Raw genomic sequence first — 23,440 nt, forward strand, 5'->3', positions numbered from 1 at the left:
GTGAGTGTGTGTTCACATACTGTATCCTATCTTCATCTGGACAGACAATATGTTGAAAGGAGCTAGTAATTGGTTCCCGGGCTCCATGTCAAGTTGCCTCACTTCCACACACAGACGCTAAGGACCTGTTTACATAATTTCATAGAGCAGCTTTTAATGGCTTCGACACCTAAGCTCCAGCCTCCCATTTCACTCACTGACTTAAATGTACCAGTATTACTGTGCATCAGTGTGCAAGCTTTAGGCTACAGCTACAATAGGTAGGTCACAGGCACAAGTACAACAATTAAATTAACATTAGTTGTGTTTGCGTATATCATATTGTATTGAACAATCTAGGGCTCTGGTGGTTGGATCTCAGATCAAAGATCAGCATAGTTGACACAGAAAATGTCTATTAATGTCATTTTATTTCATATACATTTTTAAAATGTTTTGGCACACTCATGTCTGTAACACACACACAGTATCTGTCTTCTATGATTTACTCCAAAACAATGTCATGATAGTCTCTACAGTACATTGCTAAAGGACACTAAAAAGGCAATCTCGGTGCTTCAATTCATATTTGTCAGGAAAATCCACCCTTTGATCCACTGCAAAACCCAGGCCAAAGCAGGATCCAGTCCAGGGCAAAGTCAAGTCAGTTTGATATCACATCCACAGTGCCACAATCTCCCTCCACAACGGTCGCGCCTGTATTTCCATGGCGACCGCGAGCGGCAGTCACCGTTCGTGTTTCGACATACTTTCTCCTCTCTCTACCACGGCAACTCTGTTTCTCAGCTCCTTCTGCGCCACATCCACGAAGAACTCAGCCATGACAGGACAATGGTCGGACACCACCCCGCCCCACGACCAGTTGTCAGGTATCCAGGGGTTGGTCAGGCCCTCTCGCACCACCAGACAGTGTCCTGCAGGGGGAAGCACACACATGGAGATACAGACAGGTCAGAGGGTAACACAATCAGACTCTATTCCTGGTGGCACTACAATCCCTCCATAGCCAAGCTCATAACACTAACAGACACATGCAAATCTAGCATTCATGTGCCAATTGTTAGATTGGCATGTTATTGCAGTGGGAATAACTAGAATGGTATGAACGCTACATATTCTGACACACACAGTTACATGCATAGACATCAGACAGACAGACGTACCTGCGTAGCTCTTCTTCAGTGACTTGCTGACCCAGATGTTGTCCAGACAGAGGGAGCCCTGGGGGGAGCGGGTGCTGATGTTCGTGAACATGTTGGGGGGCACCAGGGGGCTCAGCCTCTCCTTCCTAAGCTGGTCCAGCTCACTGCTCTGGGGGGGCAGGCCAAAGTCCCCCAACACCACCAGGCCCTTCTGACCTGTCACACAGATGAACCACAGATGGACATTAGCGATGTAGCTACATTAGCTTTGTAACTAGGTCAAATAAACAAATACAATAAACCACTGAGGAAGCGAAAGATGGTAAGAATAAAGGAAGAGAAAGAGGACGTAAACTTAGAAAAGACAGAATAGGGTGACCTTTGACCTTCAGCTACTGACCTTTCAGTATGTCCTGGATACTGGAGGTCAGTCTATGGGCCTTAACCTCCTCAGAGTGGTGGTTCCTACCGTTGGACTCCCCAGCCCTAGCCGGAGCTCTCATGTGGACATTGACCATTGTCAGCTCCAACAATCCAACCTAGTCACATATTAACTATTAACATAATGTTAGTCTCTCTGGCAGGACATTATATGGTTATAATGGTATTGATAGGGGCAATAAAATGAGTCATGCGTTTGTTCGTAATTTCAGTTTAGGGAGTTCCCACCAAACACGCACTCCTTGTTGACTTACATAAAAGTGGGCGAGATACGGCCGGGGGTGGGGGTGCTTCCCGTTGCCATTGATGACAGGACTCTCCAGGACCGAAGCATCTTTCAGGTCAATCCCAGAAGAGCTGTCCCACAGGAATCCAGAATAACTGACTCCCTGGAGGAGAGAGGAAAACAGGAGACACAGTCAGAGGAATAACTGACTCCCTGGAGGAGAGAGGAAAACAGGAGACACAGTCAGAGGAATAACTGACTCCCTGGAGGAGATTGGACAACAGGAATCTCAGTCAGAGGAATACCTGACTCCCTGGAGGAGATTGGACAACAGGAGACACAGTCAGAGGAATAACTGACTCCCTGAGGAAACGGAGGACAACAGACAGACAAGAGTGAAGAAAAGAGACTAGTTAAACTTTCAGGACGCCTTTGAACCAGTATTGGAGTCAACTCAGTCTTCAGTGAACTTCCCAAAGCCAGAGCTCAGCCTCTGTACTATATCACTAAGGGTGTTTCCTGGTTAGCCCTCTAAATATAAAGAGCCTGGGGATATCTGGCCTATATACTGTAGATATCCTCAGTTCTCCTCTCTGTTGGCTGAATGAGCCCCCTCTCACCCAGGGAGGGTATAAGCCTCTCTGAGGGGATCATGTGCTGGGGTAAGAGGGGGTAACAGCAGGGTAACAGGGGGTAACAGCAGGGTAACAGGGGGTAACAGGGGGGTAACAGGGGGTAACAGCAGGGTAAGAGGGGGTAACAGCAGGGTAAGAGGGGGTAACAGCAGGGTAAGAGGGGGTAACAGCAGGGTAAGAGGGGGTAACAGCAGGGTAAGAGGGGGTAACAGCAGGGTAAGAGGGGGTAACAGCAGGGTAAGAGGGGGTAACAGCAGGGTAAGAGAGGGGCACGGTCAGCATCACAGCTAGACCCAGCGGCAGATGGCCCAGTTTGATACTGAGAGAGATGTGTGTCATAGATCACTGCAGTGGAGCCTCAGACAGATATGATACCCACTGGCTACATCTTCCTGCTGCTAAGTCAGTGGAGCGTTTTAAACCATGTGCAGAGGGCAGATACCAAACACACACTAAAAACTAATCAAAATCGTACACACACATCCCACCCCACCACCAAAAGCCATTATAAAAACGAAATCAAATCGTACACACAGATCCTTCTATTGTGAACAGATCAGGGCAGGAGCAGAAGAGTTATAGCTCCATTCCAAAACATCTTAACAATACAGCTCCTTGACAAACTGCAGAGGCTGGCAGGACTAGGAGAGGGAGGGCTGGGAGGCTGGCAGTGGCAGGACTAGGAGAGGGAGGGCTGGGAGACTGACAGTACTAGAGGTCATAGCGGAGGACAGGGATGGGAGGCTGACAGTACTAGAGGACAGAGGGGAGGACAGGGATGGTAGGCTGACAGTACTAGAGGACAGAGGGGAGGACAGGGCTGGGAGGCTGACCGTACTAGAGGACAGAGGGGAGGACAGGGCTGGGAGGCTGACAGTACTAGAGGACAGAGGGGATGACAGAGCTGGGAGGCTGACAGTTCTAGAGGTCAGAGGGGAGGGTTTGTTTACGACCCCCCTCCACATCATCTGTACTATCCATCTTATTGACAGGAGCCATCCCCACAGAGACGCAGAATAAAGCTCAAGTTTATATCAAGGGTCCATATCAGGACTAGCTTCCTCTGAGGATAAACACCGCTATTTAGTCCTTCTGGTGTTTGGGAAGACAGAGTGTGTGCGTATGTGTGTCCTCTCAGAGAGATTCTTGGTGGTTTTGGACAGACATTATGGGAATGTCCTCTCTAAGGGTCCCATAAATCAACCAGCTTTAATCATACTGTACTAGACCTTTGATTCCTACAGCAGGCCTTATATCATGGGATCTATTTCGTTACGTCTGGTCACTGATAACAGCCCCTTAGTAGGTTCTGTTTTATGAGTGTAGAAAGGTTGTTTGAGAGTGTAGTAAATGTTTTACTAATAATGGCTGTGTTTATTTCTGGGCTGTGTGAACTATTGAGATGGTGGTCTGTTTCAGATGGGATGTGAGAGAGGGGTTGGAGGGTGGGGGGGGGAGGGGGGACAGAGTGGGAGAGAGATGGAAAAAGAGAGAGAGAAGCAAGAAAGACAGAACGGGAAAGAATACAATATTTTTTTGTGCAGTGATGTAATCAGTAACCCTACCTTGTTGGACAGTCCAGTGGGTTTCTCAGAGACGGTACTCTTCCAGACCCCCCGTGGTCCTCTCCACTTCCTCACGCTGTCCAACGAGCCCTGGTTCAGTTCCACACAGAACTGCAACACAATAGACGAGGGGTACATATTATTACACAACACTGGACAGTAGACCATAGAAACAGTGTAGTAGTCATTCTATATTCTATTTTTATGAAGTGGGCATTACAATATATGTAGGGTGTGTATGACTACACAGAGCAGTACATCACAACAACTGTCAACACATTATTGGTCTCTGTTGATTTATCCTCTACGATCTGTTCTTAAAATAGCCACAGAAGATATTTAAAGACTTACAATTAAATGAACACCGTTTTTAGTATGAAGTGAAAGCTATAGAACTGAAATGTCTCCTCAAATGATACCTTTAGACCTACAATTATACCATTTGAAATGACCTCAAGTAGTACCATATCCTACAGGAAATAGACTCAGAAAAAGGAAGTGACCAAATGTCTTTCAGGGTGCACCAGACACCAGTAGTGTTCTAACATGTGAAAGGTCACACGGGAGAGGGAGACAGTCTGCCTTGCATTCCTTCTCTCCCTGGCTGAGCTGCTACTAGGTCTACTATCAGTCCCAGAGGGAGAGCTTCCCTATGGGGCACCAGGAAAGCAGAGGGTGCCCTGCCTGGGTCTTTACCACATCAATAAATACCCCATCATCCTCTCCTGTAGGCACTATTAATGTCAAGCACCAACTCAGGCTGACACATTTACATTTACATCATTTAGCAGACGTTCTTATCCAGAGCGACTTACAAATTGGTGCATTCAACTTATGATGGCCAGTGGGACAACCACGTTTTTTATTTATTTTTATTTTATATTTTTTTTAATGGGGGGTGGGGGAAGAAGGATTACTTCATACTATTCCAGGTATTCTTTAAAGAGGTAGGGTTTCAAGTGTCTCCGGAAGGTGGTCAGTGACTCCGCTGTCCTGGCATCGTGGGGGAGCTTGTTCCACCATTGGGGTGCCAGAGCAGCGAATAGCTTTGACTGGGCTGAGCGGGAACTGTGCTTCCATAGAGGTAGGGGAGCTAGCAGGCCAGAGGTGGATGAACGTAGTGCCCTCGTTTGGGTGTAGGGACTGATCAGAGCCTGAAGGTAAGGAGGTGCCGTTCCCCTCACAGCTCCGTAGGCAAGCACCATGGTCTTGTAGTAGATGCGAGCCTCAACTGGAAGCCAGTGGAGTGTGCGGAGGAGCAGGGTGACATGAGAGAACTTGGGAAGGTTGAACACCAGACGGGCTGCAGCGTTCTGGATAAGTTGTAGGGGTTTAATGGCACAGGCAGGGAGCCCAGCCAACAGCGAGTTGCAGTAATCCAGCACCAAGCAGCCCACAATAAATGATGCTAATAACAAAGTTTCAAAACGGCAGCCGGAAGAAAATAAGGGGGGGCGCCAAACAGTTGCGGCGCCAAACCTCCCAGCCCGTAGAGAATTCCTTTTACGTTTTAGAGTACATTTTGTATCATTCTACACACTTTGCCATGGGGTGGAGAGAAGATTTAGTAATTCTATAAATCACTTCCTGCAATTCTACACATTTTTCCATAGGGCGGAGAGAAATGTTTGCAGTTTTTAATATGACATCTGAGTGAGACTGACTAACAAAATCAATGGGGGCCCCCTGGGCAGTAATTCATCCATGATTACTACAAGACTAATTTACCAATCGGCCAGCTATCTAAAAATGTTAGCTGACATGGGCTAACTGACTGACTATCAGTGGCTGACATAACAAGAGAAAAACTGCTGATGCTCAACCAAATTTCACCTTGTGTATTCCACTATTGTAACTCGCAACAGTAAGTTGAGAACCCGACTGAGTCCCCCCCCCCAAAAAACAAAATATATATAAAAATTCTGAGGGCCTTCAAAAGGGGGGGCCGCCCTAATGGAAGTTAATCAGCGTTGATTGATACTGTGGACAGGGGGCCATAAAACACTAACTGGTCACCATGGAGACCGTGGATGTTTTAGCAGGAGTGAGTAAGAGGAAAGAAAGCTTTATTCCAGATAGTTACTTGTTGTCATGGAAATAAGGAAGCATAGCAAATCCACACATGACCACCACGTTTCACTATGGTGTTACAATAGATAAATACAGTACTTGTCTGAGGGAAAGAATACAAAGGAAATGTGTGGGAGTGTTTTAGTGTGGGTCAAAATTGTAAATAGTGTGGGTGTGTCTTGTGATGTAACCAACTACCCCACCATGTTACTCTACTCTTGCTTGTTGTTTGGTTAGCCCAGGGTTAAGGGCTTGTGTGAAACAAGGGTAAGCCACCTCGGTCAGATTTAACCTAGGGTTAATGATAGCACTGGGCTAAGAAAATGTGTGTGTGAAAGTCCCTACTCTCAGTCAGTCTCAGCCCTAATGTAACTCTGGTTAACACAGTCAAGTTGTTTTGAACTTCACACTAGCAAAATCTGGTAAACAACTAGAAGAACACCAAGAGTAATCTTTTAGGGGAATCATTATTCACTGCTCAGTAATTCACCACAAACCACAGAAGGTTCCTTAGCTACAAAACAGAACAAGAAAACAGTGACTAAGACTGCTACACATCCTTAGAGTGACTAAACAGTAAAAACTGTCAACTGTCAGTAAATATGTCAACTCAAACTTTTGCTTTAGTCATAGTGTCATAGCGTGTGGTGTGTGATGCTGCATCACAGACAGAGACTTCATAAGGTGTGTTGACCATATTTGCAGAGATTACAAAGGTAAACAAATTATAACAGAAACCAATAGAAAGCCAATCAAAGTATGTATTTTGGTGTTGGGGGCTTGTCGAGTGGAAGTGCTATCACCCCTGGAACAGATATGCCACTGGAGGCAGCAGTTCCATCCCCCGTTCCGCCTCTCACATTCTATACTGCATCCCACTCATCTATCTCCCCACCTCATTTTCTAATCCCGATCAGTCAATAAAACGTCAAAATACCTCCCAAAAATATATAGGCTAAAGTATGCATTTACAGTTCTATCTTGTTTTGTCTGATTATAGGGGGAACTCTCAACTAGAAGTTATTAAACTAGAAAAGGTAATTTCAGTTTTGGAATTTTATGTAACATTCAAGTTGTGGAATTCCATTGGGGAGTTAAAGAAACCCTACAGGGAGTTGAGGAATTAGTTGAGGGAATAAGACAAGGCGGACATATGTGATGTTAGAGCAGTGACAGAGAGTCTCTGGCAACTTGCGTAGCCTTTGGGTTTGGACATAGTGTGAAATCAGAACCATTCACACTTCGTGACTCACTGACTGCCTGCAGTGCAGAGATAAAGGGAGGGAGAGAACATTTTATCCGTGGAAGACGAGTGGAAAGAGGAATCATTTCTCTTCAGAGCATCCTCCTCCCCTCCATCTCTCCTCTGCCTATATTTTCCTCTCAGCTCCCTTCTCTCCTCTCTCTTTAGAGAGAAACTCTCAATCCCTCTCGTCAGAGAGAAACTCTCAATCCCTCTCTTCAGAAAGAAACTTTCTCTCTGTAACTCTCTCTGAGAGACATTAGCTCTGCCGACCTAGTTCTCTCTCCAGGAGCACATCACATACGGTCTCTCTCAATCTCCCCCTGGCTCCCTCGGTGTAAACTATGTTCTATTTCCAGGCTTACATTTAGAGTGTGATCTGTGAAGCCACTCTCCTGTGCTTTCACCGCAATAAATAAGTCAGTAGTTGCTACGGTAGGTGTGGAGAAAGGAAGAGGGTGTATTTCTTACGAGTGCGAGGAGATAGAGATGGGGGACACTGCCCTGGTATGCTGCTGTACACCGCTAGAATACCTGCTTCTCTATTACTGGATGTTATGTAACATCCTCAACCCATTAGGGGTTCTCTCTGCAGGTCTGTGCTCTACTTTGGTAATGAGGTTAGGAGAATGTAGCTGTGGACAAAATCAGAGAAGGTCATGTCTAGGGGCTGCCTGATATACGATAATGAAGCAATATGAGGTTGATGTCTGGTGAATATGCACTCAGTTAAGTGGATAGATCTATAGATAACAGATCAGATCTAGTCTGAATATCATTTGTGTGTTTACAAGTATATGTTGGCCGGTGTCTAAATTATGTTGGTGTTTATATCAGCGCTGGAGCAGACTTTTAGAGAGAGAAAGAGAGAAAAAGCTGGAGAGAGAGAAAGAATGAGAGAGAAACTGAGAATTATGCATAATTGAGGAAGAACAGAAGGTTAAGTGGGTGAGAGATAGAGAGAAAACAAGGGAGGGAGGTTCGCTACATGTTTTTACGGTCAAGAGCATCTCATAATTATCACGAACATAAAGATGATATGTACTGGTGGACTAATGGGTACACAGAGCTTTGCTCCCCAAATCAATAAGAAAATGTATTTTATCTAGTAGGTGAAGAAAGGGATTGCTACACTGTACCTTGTCAAGGGCCTCCCGATCTACCAGGTCTTGGACTGCCAGTAACTTGATGCTGGAGAGAGAGAGAATGAGAAGAGAGAAAGAGAGCGAAAGAGAGAGAGAGAGAGAAAGAGAGAGAGAGAGAAAGAGCGAGAAAGAGAGAGAGCGAGAGAGATGGTGTGAGACACATGGATGCATCAATAAAACAGTGGCGAATCATCTCTGTTATCCAAGCTGACTTTTGTGTTATTATTAGCCATATGATAGGGTAGTATATATACACACACACCAGTTCTGGTAATAGAGAGGAGAGGCCAATGCATTATTTACACAACAACCACAACAGTTATGAGAAAACACAGAGGGCCTCCGTCCACATACAGGATGTTTCCCCCCCGAGGCACCATGTGACAACTAACTAACTTCAATGGATATGTCTGAAATGGAACACTATTCCCTACATAGTGCACTATACACAGTGGTTCTGATCCAAAGTAGTGCACTAGGGAATAGGGTGCATTTCAGATGCATGCAAATAATTTATTATGCAGAGAAAGGCAGAGGGGGGAGAGTAGACTTTGGACTATGGGCAGCAGGTAGCCTAGCAGTTAAGAGTGTTGGGTCAGTAACTGAAAGGTCGCTGGTTCGATTCCCTGAGCCAACTAGGTGAAAAATCTGTCGATGTACACTTAAGCAAGGCACTTAACCCTAATTGCTCCTGTAAGTCACTCTGGATAAGAGTGTCTGCTAAATGACTAATATTTATATTTTTAATTATTTACAAGCTGAGGAGATTTTATATACAAACACATTGGTGCAGAGATAGCGTGGAACCGAACTTTACTATTCCGTAAACAATCTGATTACTTTCTAATAATTTTTCCAGCCCACTAGTCAGCATAATAAAAAAAGGGCAAAGCATAAGCACCATTCTCTCCCTCCGTCTTGACCCACTCTCCTCTCTCTCGCTCCATCCTGCTACACACACACTGTTCTCCTGTGCCCCTCGCTCACTCAGATCCACACTGCTGGCAATTAACTAAATGAGCAAACTGAACATTCCTCATTCGTTCACTGACACATTCAGACAAGTAAAAAACAAATAGGCCCCAGAGAAACCTAATTTGATAATAGGATTTATAATTGTTTTTATCTTCAACGGCTTAGACTATGGAATACAGTTGTAACAGAAGAGGTGTTTCACAGATGGGATTACACCCCCCACTGTTACAGTATGTGCATTATGGAAATATCTTATAGCACCTCCTCATGTTTTACTGCACATCATCGGTCTCCAATGACGACCAGGTAGTGTTTTATGGCCCCCTGTCCACAGTATTGATCAAAGCTGATTAACTTTAATTAGATAATTAAATCTACAGCAGTGAAAAATGACTAAATTTTCTTCGGGCTAAAACATGTAGTCTAGTGTATTTTATGCCTATTGTGAAGAGGTAATTACACACACACACACACACACACACACACACACCTAGTAATCCTAAAAAGAGATGGCGAAATGAGGTTGCGTAGGCAGGGGGGGGTTTCTATTTGTGAAACGCTGCTGCTACTTCAGGGACACCACAAGCTTAGCTCCCATGCCAATCATTCCAAAAGAGCCTTTCAACAGATTGCATTCATTCACAAAGTATTTGTGAAACTGGGCCGGTTACATGGTGGGTTGCTGTGGCCCACATGTACTCCATGAATGAAGACAATCGGTTGGGATAACAGTTATGATATAAGACAATCAAGGTATGTGACAAATGTAAGGGGAAGTAATAATAACTGCCCTAAATGAGTTGGTTCTGCGTAGCTGTGACAGACTTGCGTCATGTGATGCAGCAAATGTTGATAAGGCATTGGGAATGAGATTGGCTGAGGGAATGTTTGACATGATTTCATGGTCCTACGAGCTGGTGAGTGGCCAACCCACACGGATTCAGTCAGGCTTCTCAATGGCGTATTATTCAAGTCCATACCTCCTCTCTCTCCCCTTAGTATGCTACCCACATTATCCTTATGCAAAAAGCAACTCAATTTGCATTTTCTGGTCTGAGTTGTGGTTTCTCCTTCACCTGGTGCCAGGTCCCATAGGTGCTTACTCCACCTAGCTGCTGCACTGTGCACTCAATCACTCTCTAAGACAGCACCACCCATAGGGCAGTGGACTCCCTCGCTCTCTACCCCCCATAGGGCAGTGGACTCCCTTGCTCTCTACCCCCCATAGGGCAGTGGACTCCCTCTACCCACCCATAGGGCAGTGGACTCCCTCTACCCACCCATAGGGCAGTGGACTCCCTCTACCCACCCATAGGGCAGTGGACTCCCTCTACCCACCCATAGGGCAGTGGACTCCCTCTACCCACCCATAGGGCAGTGGACTCCCTCTACCCACCCATAGGGCAGTGGACTCCCTCGCTCTCTACCCACCCATAGGGCAGTGGACTCCCTCTACCCCCCATAGGGCAGTGGACTCCCTCTACCCACCCATAGGGCAGTGGACTCCCTCTACCCACCCATAGGGCAGTGGACTCCCTCTACCCACCCATAGGGCAGTGGACTCCCTCTACCCACCCATAGGGCAGTGGACTCCCTCTACCCACCCATAGGGCAGTGGACTCCCTCGCTCTCTACCCCCCATAGGGCAGTGGACTCCCTCTACCCACCCATAGGGCAGTGGACTCCCTCTACCCCCCATAGGGCAGTGGACTCCCTCTACCCCCCATAGGGCAGTGGACTCCCTCTACCCACCCATAGGGCAGTGGACTCCCTCTACCCCCCATAGGGCAGTGGACTCCCTCTACCCACCCATAGGGCAGTGGACTCCCTCTACCCACCCATAGGGCAGTGGACTCCCTCTACCCACCCATAGGGCAGTGGACTCCCTCGCTCTCTACCCCCCATAGGGCAGTGGACTCCCTCTAATCACCCACAGGGCAGTGGACTCCCTCTACCCACCCATAGGGCAGTGGACTCCCTCTACCCACCCATAGGGCAGTGGACTCCCTCTACCCACCCACAGGGCAGTGGACTCCCTCTACCCACCCATAGGGCAGTGGACTCCCTCTACCCCCCATAGGGCAGTGGACTCCCTCGCTCTCTACCCCCCATAGGGCAGTGGACTCCCTCTAATCACCCACAGGGCAGTGGACTCCCTCTACCCACCCATAGGGCAGTGGACTCCCTCGCTCTCTACCCCCCATAGGGCAGTGGACTCCCTCTAATCACCCACAGGGCAGTGGACTCCCTCTACCCACCCATAGGGCAGTGGACTCCCTCTACCCCCCATAGGGCAGTGGACTCCCTCTACCCACCCACAGGGCAGTGGACTCCCTCTACCCACCCATAGGGCAGTGGACTCCCTCTACCCACCCATAGGGCAGTGGACTCCCTCTACCCACCCACAGGGCAGTGGACTCCCTCTACCCACCCATAGGGCAGTGGACTCCCTCTACCCCCCATAGGGCAGTGGACTCCCTCGCTCTCTACCCCCCATAGGGCAGTGGACTCCCTCTAATCACCCACAGGGCAGTGGACTCCCTCTACCCACCCATAGGGCAGTGGACTCCCTCGCTCTCTACCCCCCATAGGGCAGTGGACTCCCTCTAATCACCCACAGGGCAGTGGACTCCCTCTACCCACCCATAGGGCAGTGGACTCCCTCTACCCACCCATAGGGCAGTGGACTCCCTCTACCCACCCACAGGGCAGTGGACTCCCTCTACCCACCCACAGGGCAGTGGACTCCCTTGCTCTCTACCCCCCATAGGGCAGTGGACTCCCTCTACCCACCCACAGGGCAGTGGACTCCCTCTACCCACCCATAGGGCAGTGGACCCACCCACACACCACCCAACAGCCTGGGGAAACGTCTCTCACGTTAGATCCCTCACACGTCAGATCCAGAATGCTGTGGAATCTGTTATCGTCACCTCTCGACTCTTCAACCTTCACTTCCCAGTTAGTTCTGGAACCAGGGGTCCAGTACATGAATATGTATCAGGAGACAGACAGTTCCGGAACCAGGGGTCCAGTATATGAATATGTATCAGGAGACAGACAGGACAGCTAAGATTGATTCTAATTCTAGCATACAGCTCAGTCACTGTGGATGTGACTGGAGAAGTGGACTGGAGACCTTGCGACTAGCAGGATTAGTGCTCTGCCACACTCTACTCCCAACACGTCTCAAGTTCAGTAGGTTGTCCGTTTTCCAGTGGTTATTATTGAACATTACACAACACTACTGTTGCATCTGTTCTGACTTTGACCCTTTATGCAACGCCGAATCTGCTAATATAAATAGAAAAAAATACATATGTCAACGTTAGCCTCCCGGTCTTCTCTGCTCGGGACTGATTAGGTGGAGGTGGTTCACTGGAGCACCCAGTCCATAAAAAGAGGGAGGGAATGAAATGAAGAGCATAAACGAGAGATTAGGCAGGGATGACCGACGAGACTAACCTGATAAGAACAGACAGCAGAGAGTCCACCCAGAGATATGAGACTATTTCACGGTCATATATCGACTGATATTAAACGGAGACAAATTATTATAGAATGTACTATGGACCCATTTGCAAAGGAACACTCAATATCCAGCACTAGAGATTTGTATTTATTTATATCTAGCTACTTTGGTTGCGGTCTTCAAATTGTTTGATGCTTTTGCTTACCCACCACACTAGAGTTTCCACCCTACCCTAACACCCTAATTCTTTCATATTAGATTGTGAGAGAGATCTCGACATCTCTGGTCTGTTCTCAAAACAGGAACTAGTGAATACAAACAGGTCTGGAGCCAGAGAGCTCTACGAGGGTGACAACACCCCTTCCCTTCCTCTTCTCTAGGTGTGATCACACAATGAGAGGCTACCATAGAAATAGAATGCCTCTGGGGCTCCACGGCCTCCTTGCACTGACCACAGGTGACCTGGCCGCAGTGCAGACACAGGGTCTGATGCTAGTGTGACCATGACCTTACAGGAGAGTGTGTACTAATATATGCAGTACCAGTCAAAAGTTTGGACACAACTACTCATTCAAGTGTTTTTCTTTCTTTTTACTATTTTCTACATTGTAGAATAATAGTCAAGACATCAAAACTATGAAATAACACATATGGAATCATGTAGTAACCAAAAATGTGTTAAATCAAAATATATTTTATATTTGAGATTCTTCACCCTTTGCCTTGATGACAGCTTTGCACACTCTTGGCATTCTCTCAACCAGCTTCATGAGGTAGTCACCTGGAATGCATTTCAATTCACAGGTGTGCCTTCTTAAAAGTTAATTTGTGGAATTTCTTTCCTTCTTAATGCATTTGAGCCAATCAGTTGTGTTGTGACAAGGTGGGGGGGTATACAGAAGATAGCCCTATTTGGTAAAAGACCAAGTCCATATTACGGCAAGAACAGCTCAAATAAGCAAAGAGAAACGACAGTCCATCATTACCTTAAGACATGAAGGTCAGTCAATACGGAACATTTCAAGAACTTTGAACGTTTCTTCAAGTGCAGTCACAAAAACCATCAAGCGCTATGATGAAACTGGCTCTCATGAAGACCGCCACAGGAAAGGAAGACCCAGAGTTACCTCTGCTGCAGAGGATAAGTTAATTAGTGTTACCAGCCTCAGAAATTGCAGCCCAAATAAATGCTTCACAGAGTTCAAGTAACAGACACATCTCAACATCAACTGTTCTGAGGAGACTGTGTGAATCAGGCCTTCATGGTTGAATTGCTGCAAGAAACCACTACTAAAGGAAGAAGAACCACCAATAAGAAGATACTTGCTTGGGCCAAGAAACACGAGCAATGGACATTTTGGTTCCAACTGCCGTGTCTTTGTGAGACGCAGAGTAGGTGAACGGATAATCTCTGCATGTGTGGTTCCCACCGTGAAACATGGAGGTGGTGTGATGGTGCTTTGCTGGTGACACTGTCAGTGATTTATTTAGAATTCAAGGCACACTTAACCAGCATGGCTACGACAGCATTCTGCAGCGGTATGCCTTCCCATCTGGTTTGCGCTTATTGGGACTATCATTTGTTTTTCAACAGGACAATGACCCAACACACCTCCAGGCTGTGTAATGGCTATTTGACCAAGAAGGAGAGTGATGGAGTGCTGCATCAGATGACCTGGCCTCTACAATCACCCGACCTCAACCCAATTGAGATGGTTTGGGATGAGTTGGACCGCAGAGTGAAGGAAAAGCAGCCAACAAGTTCTCAGCATATGTGGGAGCTCCTTCAAGACTGTTGGAAAAGCATTCCTCATGAAGCTCGTTGAGAGAATGCCAAGAGTGTGCAAAGCTGTCATCAAGGCAAGGGGTGGCTACTTTGAAGAATCTAAAATCTATTTTGATTTGTTTAACACCTTTTTGGTTACTACACGATTCCATATGTGTTATTTCATAGTTTTGATGTCTTCACTATTATTCTACAATGTAGAAAATAGTAAAAATAAAGAAAAACCCTTGAATGAGTAGGTGTGTCCAAACTTTTGACTGGTACTGTATAAATAACAGGATAGCGTGTTCAGACTCCTCAAATCCTCACTCATTCCTCCTCATAGCTCGACAGGATAGGCAGATTAACAAATGCACCCCATGCAGGCACCAAAAAAACAAAAAAGAATAATGAGAAAAGAAGGCTCTACTGCAATGTAGAAACAAGTGAGAGGGCACGCACACCAGAATGAAAAAAGATGGAGGCTTGCAGCAAAGGTCAAAGATCCACACTGCAGCAGAAGAGGGAGAGCAGAGTCACATTATATACAGCTCAGAGAAAAACTGTAATCCCTCAATGTCATTACAATGGAGAAAAGAACCACTGTCACGCAGAAACTTTGAATGATTTACCAGGGTAGGAAACCTACTGTAGACGTACACACACGCACTGAATACACAATGAAGGAAAACTGTCTGTACTTGTCAGATAAGCGTAAATCTGATAACACTGATATAGTTTTGTAACTAAAATTAATGAGCTGCAGCACGAAGGTCACCTTGGAACAATCCTGTTTCAGAGTGTACTGTACTAGATAGCGGTTTATAAGTGCAGACTGGTTTGAGAGATGATGGTGTATCAGTGTAGCTTGTTGTTTGGGTCAATTGAGAACCAGTGCAATGCTGGTTTCAAGGCAGAGTGTGTACCAGTGTAAACTGCAAACTGGTTACAGTTACAGGAGGGGCACGATTGCTCCCGTCCTGGCACTGACAGAAGCAGTGTTTTCTGGGTAATGCTTCTCACGCACAGTCTGTCCTACTATCGGCCACAAACTGCGGCGCTAATGGAATTTTCCACCAGTGCCTTCTCCCTCTGTGCTCTTAACACTCAGCGCCAGCTCCACACACACACACACACACTCTCCGGTCAGCGTTGACCTCCCCAACACCACACACCATCGCTCATGACCTCAGCATCAATCTTGAGACACTCACACACACCATCACAAAACACGCTGACAGGGCTGAGAGAAACTGTGCCTCTCCGATAGCTCCGTATTTCATTGGGATGCACAGAGGTTGTGTACCATAGCAGCAGAGTCCAGCACATAGTCATGCTGTCTGTTTTGACAGGCAGTCTGCTCTGTTCTGTGAGTCGGAGGACATACCTGCTGCTGTGGGTTAGATGTAGATGTGACCTTCCCATCATGCACTAGGACAGGGATTAACATGGTGAGTGGCAGGCAGGCAACACCTGCATTTAACATCAATTATCTAAAAACGCGTAAACTACGATTTTTTTTTTTATGTTGTAATTTAGACCCTATTTGACATCATCTGAGGTGTTTGTGTTGTGCCCATCATCGGTTGAGACACAGCATGCTCTTGAATACAGGGTGCTGTGTTTATTCAAGAATTTATCAAATAGTTTGACAACCCTGTTTGTAAGCTTTTAAATGATATCAAACTCAACCATGTATCTTTTGCAGTGATGAAGGCATGGATGTCTCATGGTAAGGTATGCAAAATGGGTCAACTTTGAGCACCTCCATCCTAAATGTTTTGGCATTCAGGTAAAAAAAAAAAAATCACTTTCTGACCACTTCTTCCATGGGCAAATATGTATGGAAAGTTTCGTTCAAATCAAAAAGTGATTGAAATCAAATGGAACGACCCAATACAGAACATAATGCTTCAATATTAGAAGCAAGAGTACACAGTTGATCTGTAATACCAGTAATATGTTTAGGAGTCGTCGAGAAGATCTTGTCCAGAGATTGTGTGGTGATGGGAATCACTGGATGATTACATTACGAGACTGATCGACTGACCTTAGAATAGCCAACTAGATAAGCTGATACTATTTTCCCTGATCAGATCATGTCCATTCAGATGAACACAGAACACATTGTTTCTGTTATTGGGCTGGTCTGGTTGAATCGATTTAGATCAGAAACACTGTCAGGGTTCTAATGACAAACCTCATTAACGATGAAGATCAGAACACATTCCAACAGGTCTCTAATCCACACCCCTGTCCTGAGTGTGTCAGACATACCTTGGGGTGGGGGAGTTTATTGCTTTTTAGGGTTGATTGTATAGAAGTTCAGACTGCAGTGAAAGCAGTTGTTAGTTTGCCCTCAACGTAAAAACAAGAGTGGTTTCCTCAGTACATCAAGTCAGTTCAGACCCATTTAAACCTTGGAAGCCCTTTTCCACTAACCCTGTAGAGGCTGACCTAGAGTGAGAGAGAGTGTGTTTAAGGCAGCATGTGAGTTTGTTTTCGCTATAGCTGCACGTCCATGGTTAACCTCATGTGGTTTCTCAGTTGTCTGATTTATGTCCAAATCTAATTTCCACAGTAATTTTTACACTGACCAAGACAAAATCCCCTACCACTAGCTCAAAAGAAGAAAGAAGTTGCCTCTTGTGACAGCCAAAGTGAAAAAATGGCACAATCGATATCGCAATGCATCACACTCCACCGATCTTGCAAAACTGACATTACAGCATTTCTGTGGCCTACCATTCCCTCGTCTACCGTTCCCTGACACAACATAGTACACAGAGAGGATATCCCTGGAGTCTGTCAGTAATACAGCTGTTCAACATCTTAGCCAGACTACTTGTTTTTCTTCTAGAGATACGAGTCAACTGTGTGTCAGCAGCTCTATTCTACACATTCTCTGTACTGCTGAACTGTATTAACCTTACTCCCTGCTAGCCTATAGTAACCTCCCTATCCCCGTCACGTCCCTTCTAGCTAGTCAGCCTGATGGGGCCACTTCCCTGTTCCCTTAGTCTCCGTCTGTCTCAGCCAGGGAGTGGTAGTAGGAAGACCAACCGCTCAGCTGACTGATTACACATAACTCGAGGGGTGTTCCTTTCCTCCAAGGCTGCATCAGGCTGGCGGCACTTGTAGACGATTGTTTGTCTAACCTTTGGTTCCGTGTGGTGCAGCACAGAGCAGAGCGGAGGAGTTCATTGAACTCCAGTGGCTCGCTCCATGTGCTAGCTGGAGGCAGGCCAAGACAATCCAGCTCAGCCTGCACTGTAAACACAAGTATTAGCCCTGCTGCCTGCCTGCAGCCTGTGATCTTTCGCTCCACAGCTCAGCGCTAAGCAAACAGACAACACCCTCTCCACCTCTCCTCACACACTTCTCGCTACACCTCCCGTTCCTCTTCTTTCTTACCTCGCTCTATTCCCATCCACCGTCTCTCCCTCCCTTGCTCCCATTCTCTCCATCTTCCCCTATTCCCCCCGCCACCTCTCTCCCTTCATTCCCTCCGCACCCAGGAAATGGGAGGGAGAGCCAGGGGAAGTATCAGAGCTTTTGCTTCCAAACCAGTACAGAGGAGGAAAACGAGGAAGTATTTGGGGTCAAAGTACATTTGAACAAATTGGGTCCCCTATTTTTAGGATTAGGGGTTAGGTTTAGGTTTATGGTTAGAATTAGGGTTAGAGGTTTGTGGTTAGGCAAAATAGGATTTTCAATGGGAATCAATTGTGTGTCCCTACAAGGTTAGTAAAACATGAGTGTGTGTGTCACTGTACTTTTTGAGACTAGGGTGGGGCAGTAATAATAAATAATAATAATAATATGCCATTTAGCAGACGCTTTTATCCAAAGCGACTTACAGTCATGCGTGCATACATTTTTTTTTGTGTATGGGTGGTCCCGGGGATCGAACCCACTACCTTGGCATTACAAGCGCCGTGCTCTACCAGCTGAGCTACAGAGGACCACAGTACTTAGTGTTCTTTCTTTACATTCAGCGACAGACACGAGGGGATCATGTGCATGATGACAGTACTCTCTCGTGACAGACTGGATTTGGGACTGCACCGTAATATTTGACTCTGGGTGCAGAAATTACCATGACAGGTACACATGTTCTGACGGTAGCGGTTTCAGGGGCAGTCCGCCAATCAGGGCGTTAGGGGCGGCCCCCCACTTGTGATTGGTCAAACTTTGATTATTTTTTATATACAAAGTGTACAAAACATTATGAACACCTCCCGAATATTGAGTTGCGTAAATAAATTCTAACAGCACAAAGTAAATGGACCGTCCTGGGGAGATTAAATGTGCGTCCATTCAGTCAGAACTTCTGGGTCTGCTCTAGTCTCCTTTTCCCAATGAGTCTCTCACACCAGACGGCTTACTTCTGAATACATCTGCCCTATCAGGTACAGATGGCACTAAACCAAAAAGCTAATTGTAATTAACTTGTAAATAAATAATCATAACAGTTGTGGGTAACTGGGACCTGATAATCCCAGATCTGACAGGACAAAAAAAAGCATGTCCAATTGTATTGTTTCCCCCGGTGTTCATCATGTTATACTGTATAATGTGTGGACTAAAACAGCTTAAAACCAGGTGTATCACAAAACATGATCATATTAATTAGTTAGCTACACTAATTTTGAGAAACATTGAGAAATAGTTTGGTAGATCTTTTGGTCAAATTAACCAGTTATCTACCTGGTAGCTTGCTTGCTAGTTAACTCTAATTTCAAGTCTTTCTAAACTAATATCTAACTCGGAAATATGAAGTTATTTCAGAATGAAAATTAGCTGGCTAGCGCATCATGTTTTCTGACATGTTAGCTAGCTATCCCCAATTAGATAACGTGTTTTAACTTGCGTCTGCATACTTGTTGCGTTCTCCCTGGTGCACAAGCTCGTTCTTTCGTGAGCTGGTTGCTCATTCTAAATAGTATAATTAAATCTGTTCAAAACAGTGGCAGCGTGCAACAGTGGTAATTTGTTTTTTGCATGCAAAAGTCAAATACGTGTATTTATGCTGTTGTTCAAAATGCACAGATCACTTTATAGATCTTCTCAAAGAAACTACCGGTAGGTCGAAAAAGTACCATCATATTTCTGTCATGCTCCTTTGTTGACAACTCCAACCACCTCGCGCCCCGGGTATTCACCCAATCAGCGGCCGCCACTGCGTTTCAGTCTTAACACCAGGGATAGTTTCAGTCTGCCGCAAACACAGTGTGTCTGTGTATGTGTATGTGTGTGTGTCCTAACATTCTGAGATATGGCTTTTGGTCAGTCTGAGATATGGCTTTTGGTCAGTCTGAGATATGGCTTTTGGTCAGTCTGAGATATGGCTTTTTCTTTGCAACTCTGCCTAGAAGGTCAGAATCCTGGAGTCACCTCTTCACTGTTGTCGTTGAGACTGGTGTTTTGCGGGTACTATTTAATGAAGCTGCCAGTTGAGGACCTGTGAGGCGTCTGTTTCTCAAACTAGACACTAATGTATTTGTCCTCTTGCTCAGTTGTGCACCGGGGCCTCCCACTCCTCTTTCTATTCTGGTTAGAGACAGTTTGTGCTGTTCTGTGAAGGGAGTAGTACACAGCGTTGTACGAGATCTTCAGTTTCTTGGCAATTTCTCACATGGAATAGCCTTAATTTCTCAGAACAAGAATATAATGACGAATTTCAGAAGAAAGTTATTTGTGTATGAGTGCCGTTCAGTGGGTGAATGGGCAAGACAAAATATTTAAGTGCCTTTGAAAGTGGGATGGTAGTAGTTGCCAGGCACACCAGTTTGAGTGTGTCAAGAACTGCAATGCTGCTGGGTTTTTCACACTCAACAGTTTCCTGTGTGTATCAAGAATGGTCCACCTCACAAAGGACATCCAGCCAACTTGACAAAACTGTGGGAAGCATTGAAGTCAACATGGGCCAGCATCCCTGTGGAACGCTTTTGACACCTTGTAGAGCAAGCTGGTTTCAGAGCATTTCGTATTATTCTTTACGTAAGTCTGAGACACTCTGTATGATATGTTACGTTTTATATGGTATGTATTCATTTGTGGTTGTCCATCACCCATTTCGTATGATATGTTACGAATTACAATTCGTATTATGTTACGAATTTGCAAAACGTACAATGTCACGAATTAGAAAAATGTACAATAATTTACGAATTTGAAAAAAACGTATGATATGTTACGAATTCTAGCTAGGTGGCTAATTAGTTAGGTTAGGGGTTAAGGTTAAGAGTTAGGTTAAAGGGTTAGGGTGTGCTAAAAGGGTTAGGGGAAGGGTTAGCGAACATGCTAAGTAGTTGCAAAGTAGCAAAAAAGTATTAAGTAGTTGAAAAGTTGCTAATTAGCTAAAATTCTAAAGTTGTCAGTGATGAGATTCAAACTCGCAACCTTTGGGTTGCTAGACGTTTGCGTTATACGCCCACCCATCCACCCCGATCAACCACCCTTATGTAACCATACCAAATATAACATATCATACTAATTAGTGTCTCGGATTTACATTTACTATGTTATGTCTAGTCTATGAGAGCAGGCTGTGTAGAGTCCATGCCCCAACAAAGTTAAGCTGTTTTGAGGGCAAAAGGGGGTGCACAACTCAATATTAGGAAGGTGTTCCTAAATGTTTTGTACACTCAGTGTAATCTACAATGTATAATGGACATGTCATTATGTCAGGACAACGTATGTCTATAAAATGGACAGTTTATGTCTGTAGGTTTTAGATCAATACTTACTCGTTTTCAAGCAGTGTCATACACACGACCTCTTTGATGCCAGGATTGTTGGCCTTTTCACAGGAGCAGTTCTGGAGGTTCCAGGTAGCCACCCTGACCACCGCCTTCCCTTCCCGCATCCCCGACGGAGGCTCTACGTTGGGCCGCACAGACATTATCCGAGTCGGCCCCCCAGGTGGAAGATCCAGATCCTCACTCCGGAGACTGAACGATGTGGGGCTCGGATGAGACTTGGTGGTGTATGTCAACCCCCCGTTGGTATTGGTGGAAGGTGTTCTGGAACGCTCCACGAACACTTGAAAGCGGATTTTGTCCAATAGAGACGAGTTTATGTGATTGACCCTCACCAAGTCTTCGATGCTTTTAAACGGACCGTTTTCTATCCTGTATTCTACTATGTTCTTCGCTACTTTATCTGTGATGCCACGGATGCTCATGAGCTGCGCCGGTGTGGCGGTGTTAATGTTCATACCTGTGCATGACAGGTATGGTTCGAAGTCTTTACGCTGAGACGACGGCGAGTGTTGGGACGAGCTCGTCCTGCTCGAGACGCATATTTCCAGTCTGATGATCTCCAGTTTGCCGGCACCAATTCCGCTCACGAGAGCCAAGTCCTCTACCTTTTTAAACCCCGCAATGCAGTCCCGATACTGCACGATATTCTGCGCTACCATGCGGTTCACTCCGGGTAGAGTCATCAGCTCCTCCTCGGTGGCGGTGTTGATATTCAACCGCTCCTGGTTCACGAGGATGTGGCTGAAGTTGCACGCGGCGCTAAATTTGCGCTTGCTGTTACTGAAATCCGTAGGGTCTTTGGGGATCGAGCGGTGGCACCCCAAATTCCCACCCATGGCTGCGGCTCAGTTGGCAGTGCAATTTACTGTGGCTTCGAACAGTCTCAACCGTGGGTAGACTGGGCAGAGCCGCGAAGGCAGCCGCACCACAGCAGCCGCACCACAGCAGCAGGCGCGCAACGTGGAAAAGTAGCCTACAGTGTGATTGATCGACTCCTGCTCGGATACATGCCCTGCATGCAAGAAAGTTGTAGACGTGACAGTTTTAATTTACAGACATATGAGCCGTAGTACGTTTTATCGTCTGTTTGTTTTTTCGGGATTAAAATAGATAGAAAATATGCACCAGACAGGTTTACGCACAAAACAGCAGTTCGACTCGGTTCCCCTCGCAGGTCCAATTCTTTAGCCCTTTAGCTGTCTATCTCATTTTTGTCACCAGCCTACTGGTGTTATTTCCTTGCTGAATGTTCAGGTATATTAACCGTCCACACCGGTCAGCTTGCCTAGAGGAACTGTCGGTCAACAGTTGCCTGCTGATGCTGCAGCACCGTGTTCGCGTTAAACGCCAGCTGGTCTCGTCGTCACATCAGGGGGGCGTGGCTCTAACCTGACTGACGAATCCGTTTTTCTGTCCACATGTTCTACTCTGTCCTTGAAGATGACTTCAGATCTGATGCAGTGTACATTAGAACACATGCTTAAATTAAAATGGTTACAATCTAAAGAGAGAAGAGCTGTCAAAATCAGATATCTCAATACAGGCTATCACATGTAAAATGTAGCCTAATAGTTTAGGCTAGGCTACTTTCACTTGCATAAAGAACATTCCTTTACAAAAGGATTAATCAACTGTGGACTGTGGAGAGGTATAATCCATTGTATGTGTTATAAGGAATATTACTTCATCAACAGGTTATAAAACACTTAATCCACATCAAAATCCTAAAATTTGATTTTCTATTAAATCTCCTAATCTGTTGGTCTCTGTTTGACACCGCTGAAGCGGGTCAGAAGGTTACACAAGTGGGTACACAGGACTTATTTCGATTAAGTAGGCAGTCTACATACAACGTGCATGTTGCCCAAGGTGCTCTTTATGAAAAGGAGAAGTGCTCATGATAATGCTAAGGTACAGGACTGTTTTGCTAGCACAGACTGGAATATGTTCCGGGATTCTTCCGATGGCATTGAGGAGAACACCACATCAGTCAC

General features: G+C 45.8%; 1 protein-coding gene across 1 annotated transcript; it reads right to left on the minus strand.

Moving 5' to 3' along the window:
• Positions 1-391: 391 nt before the first annotated feature.
• LOC311132049 (endonuclease/exonuclease/phosphatase family domain-containing protein 1-like) lies at positions 392-22,779 on the minus strand. Its single transcript, XM_084165214.1, has 7 exons — positions 21,432-22,779; positions 8,462-8,513; positions 4,010-4,120; positions 1,838-1,972; positions 1,543-1,681; positions 1,164-1,358; positions 392-914 (listed from the first exon to the last, which is right to left on the minus strand). Exons 1-7 carry the CDS (start codon positions 22,280-22,282, stop codon positions 727-729), a joined length of 1,671 nt encoding a protein of 556 aa, XP_084021340.1. The 5' UTR covers positions 22,283-22,779; the 3' UTR covers positions 392-726.
• Between the last annotated feature and the right edge of the window lie 661 nt (positions 22,780-23,440).

This window comes from Coregonus lavaretus (genome assembly GCF_964263955.1).
Source record: "Coregonus lavaretus genome assembly, chromosome: 7".
NCBI classification, from domain to species: Eukaryota; Metazoa; Chordata; class Actinopteri; order Salmoniformes; family Salmonidae; genus Coregonus; species Coregonus lavaretus.

Coding starts and splice junctions, on each gene's coding strand:
- LOC311132049 (XM_084165214.1), bottom strand. CDS start 22,282: ATGGGTGGGAATTTGGGGTGCCACCGCTCGATCCCCAAAGACCCTACG. Junction 1,973..4,009: donor CCACTGGACTGTCCAACAAG/GTAGGGTTACTG, acceptor TCTCTCCTCCAG/GGAGTCAGTTATTCTGGATT. Junction 1,682..1,837: donor CGTATCTCGCCCACTTTTAT/GTAAGTCAACAA, acceptor ATATGTGACTAG/GTTGGATTGTTGGAGCTGAC.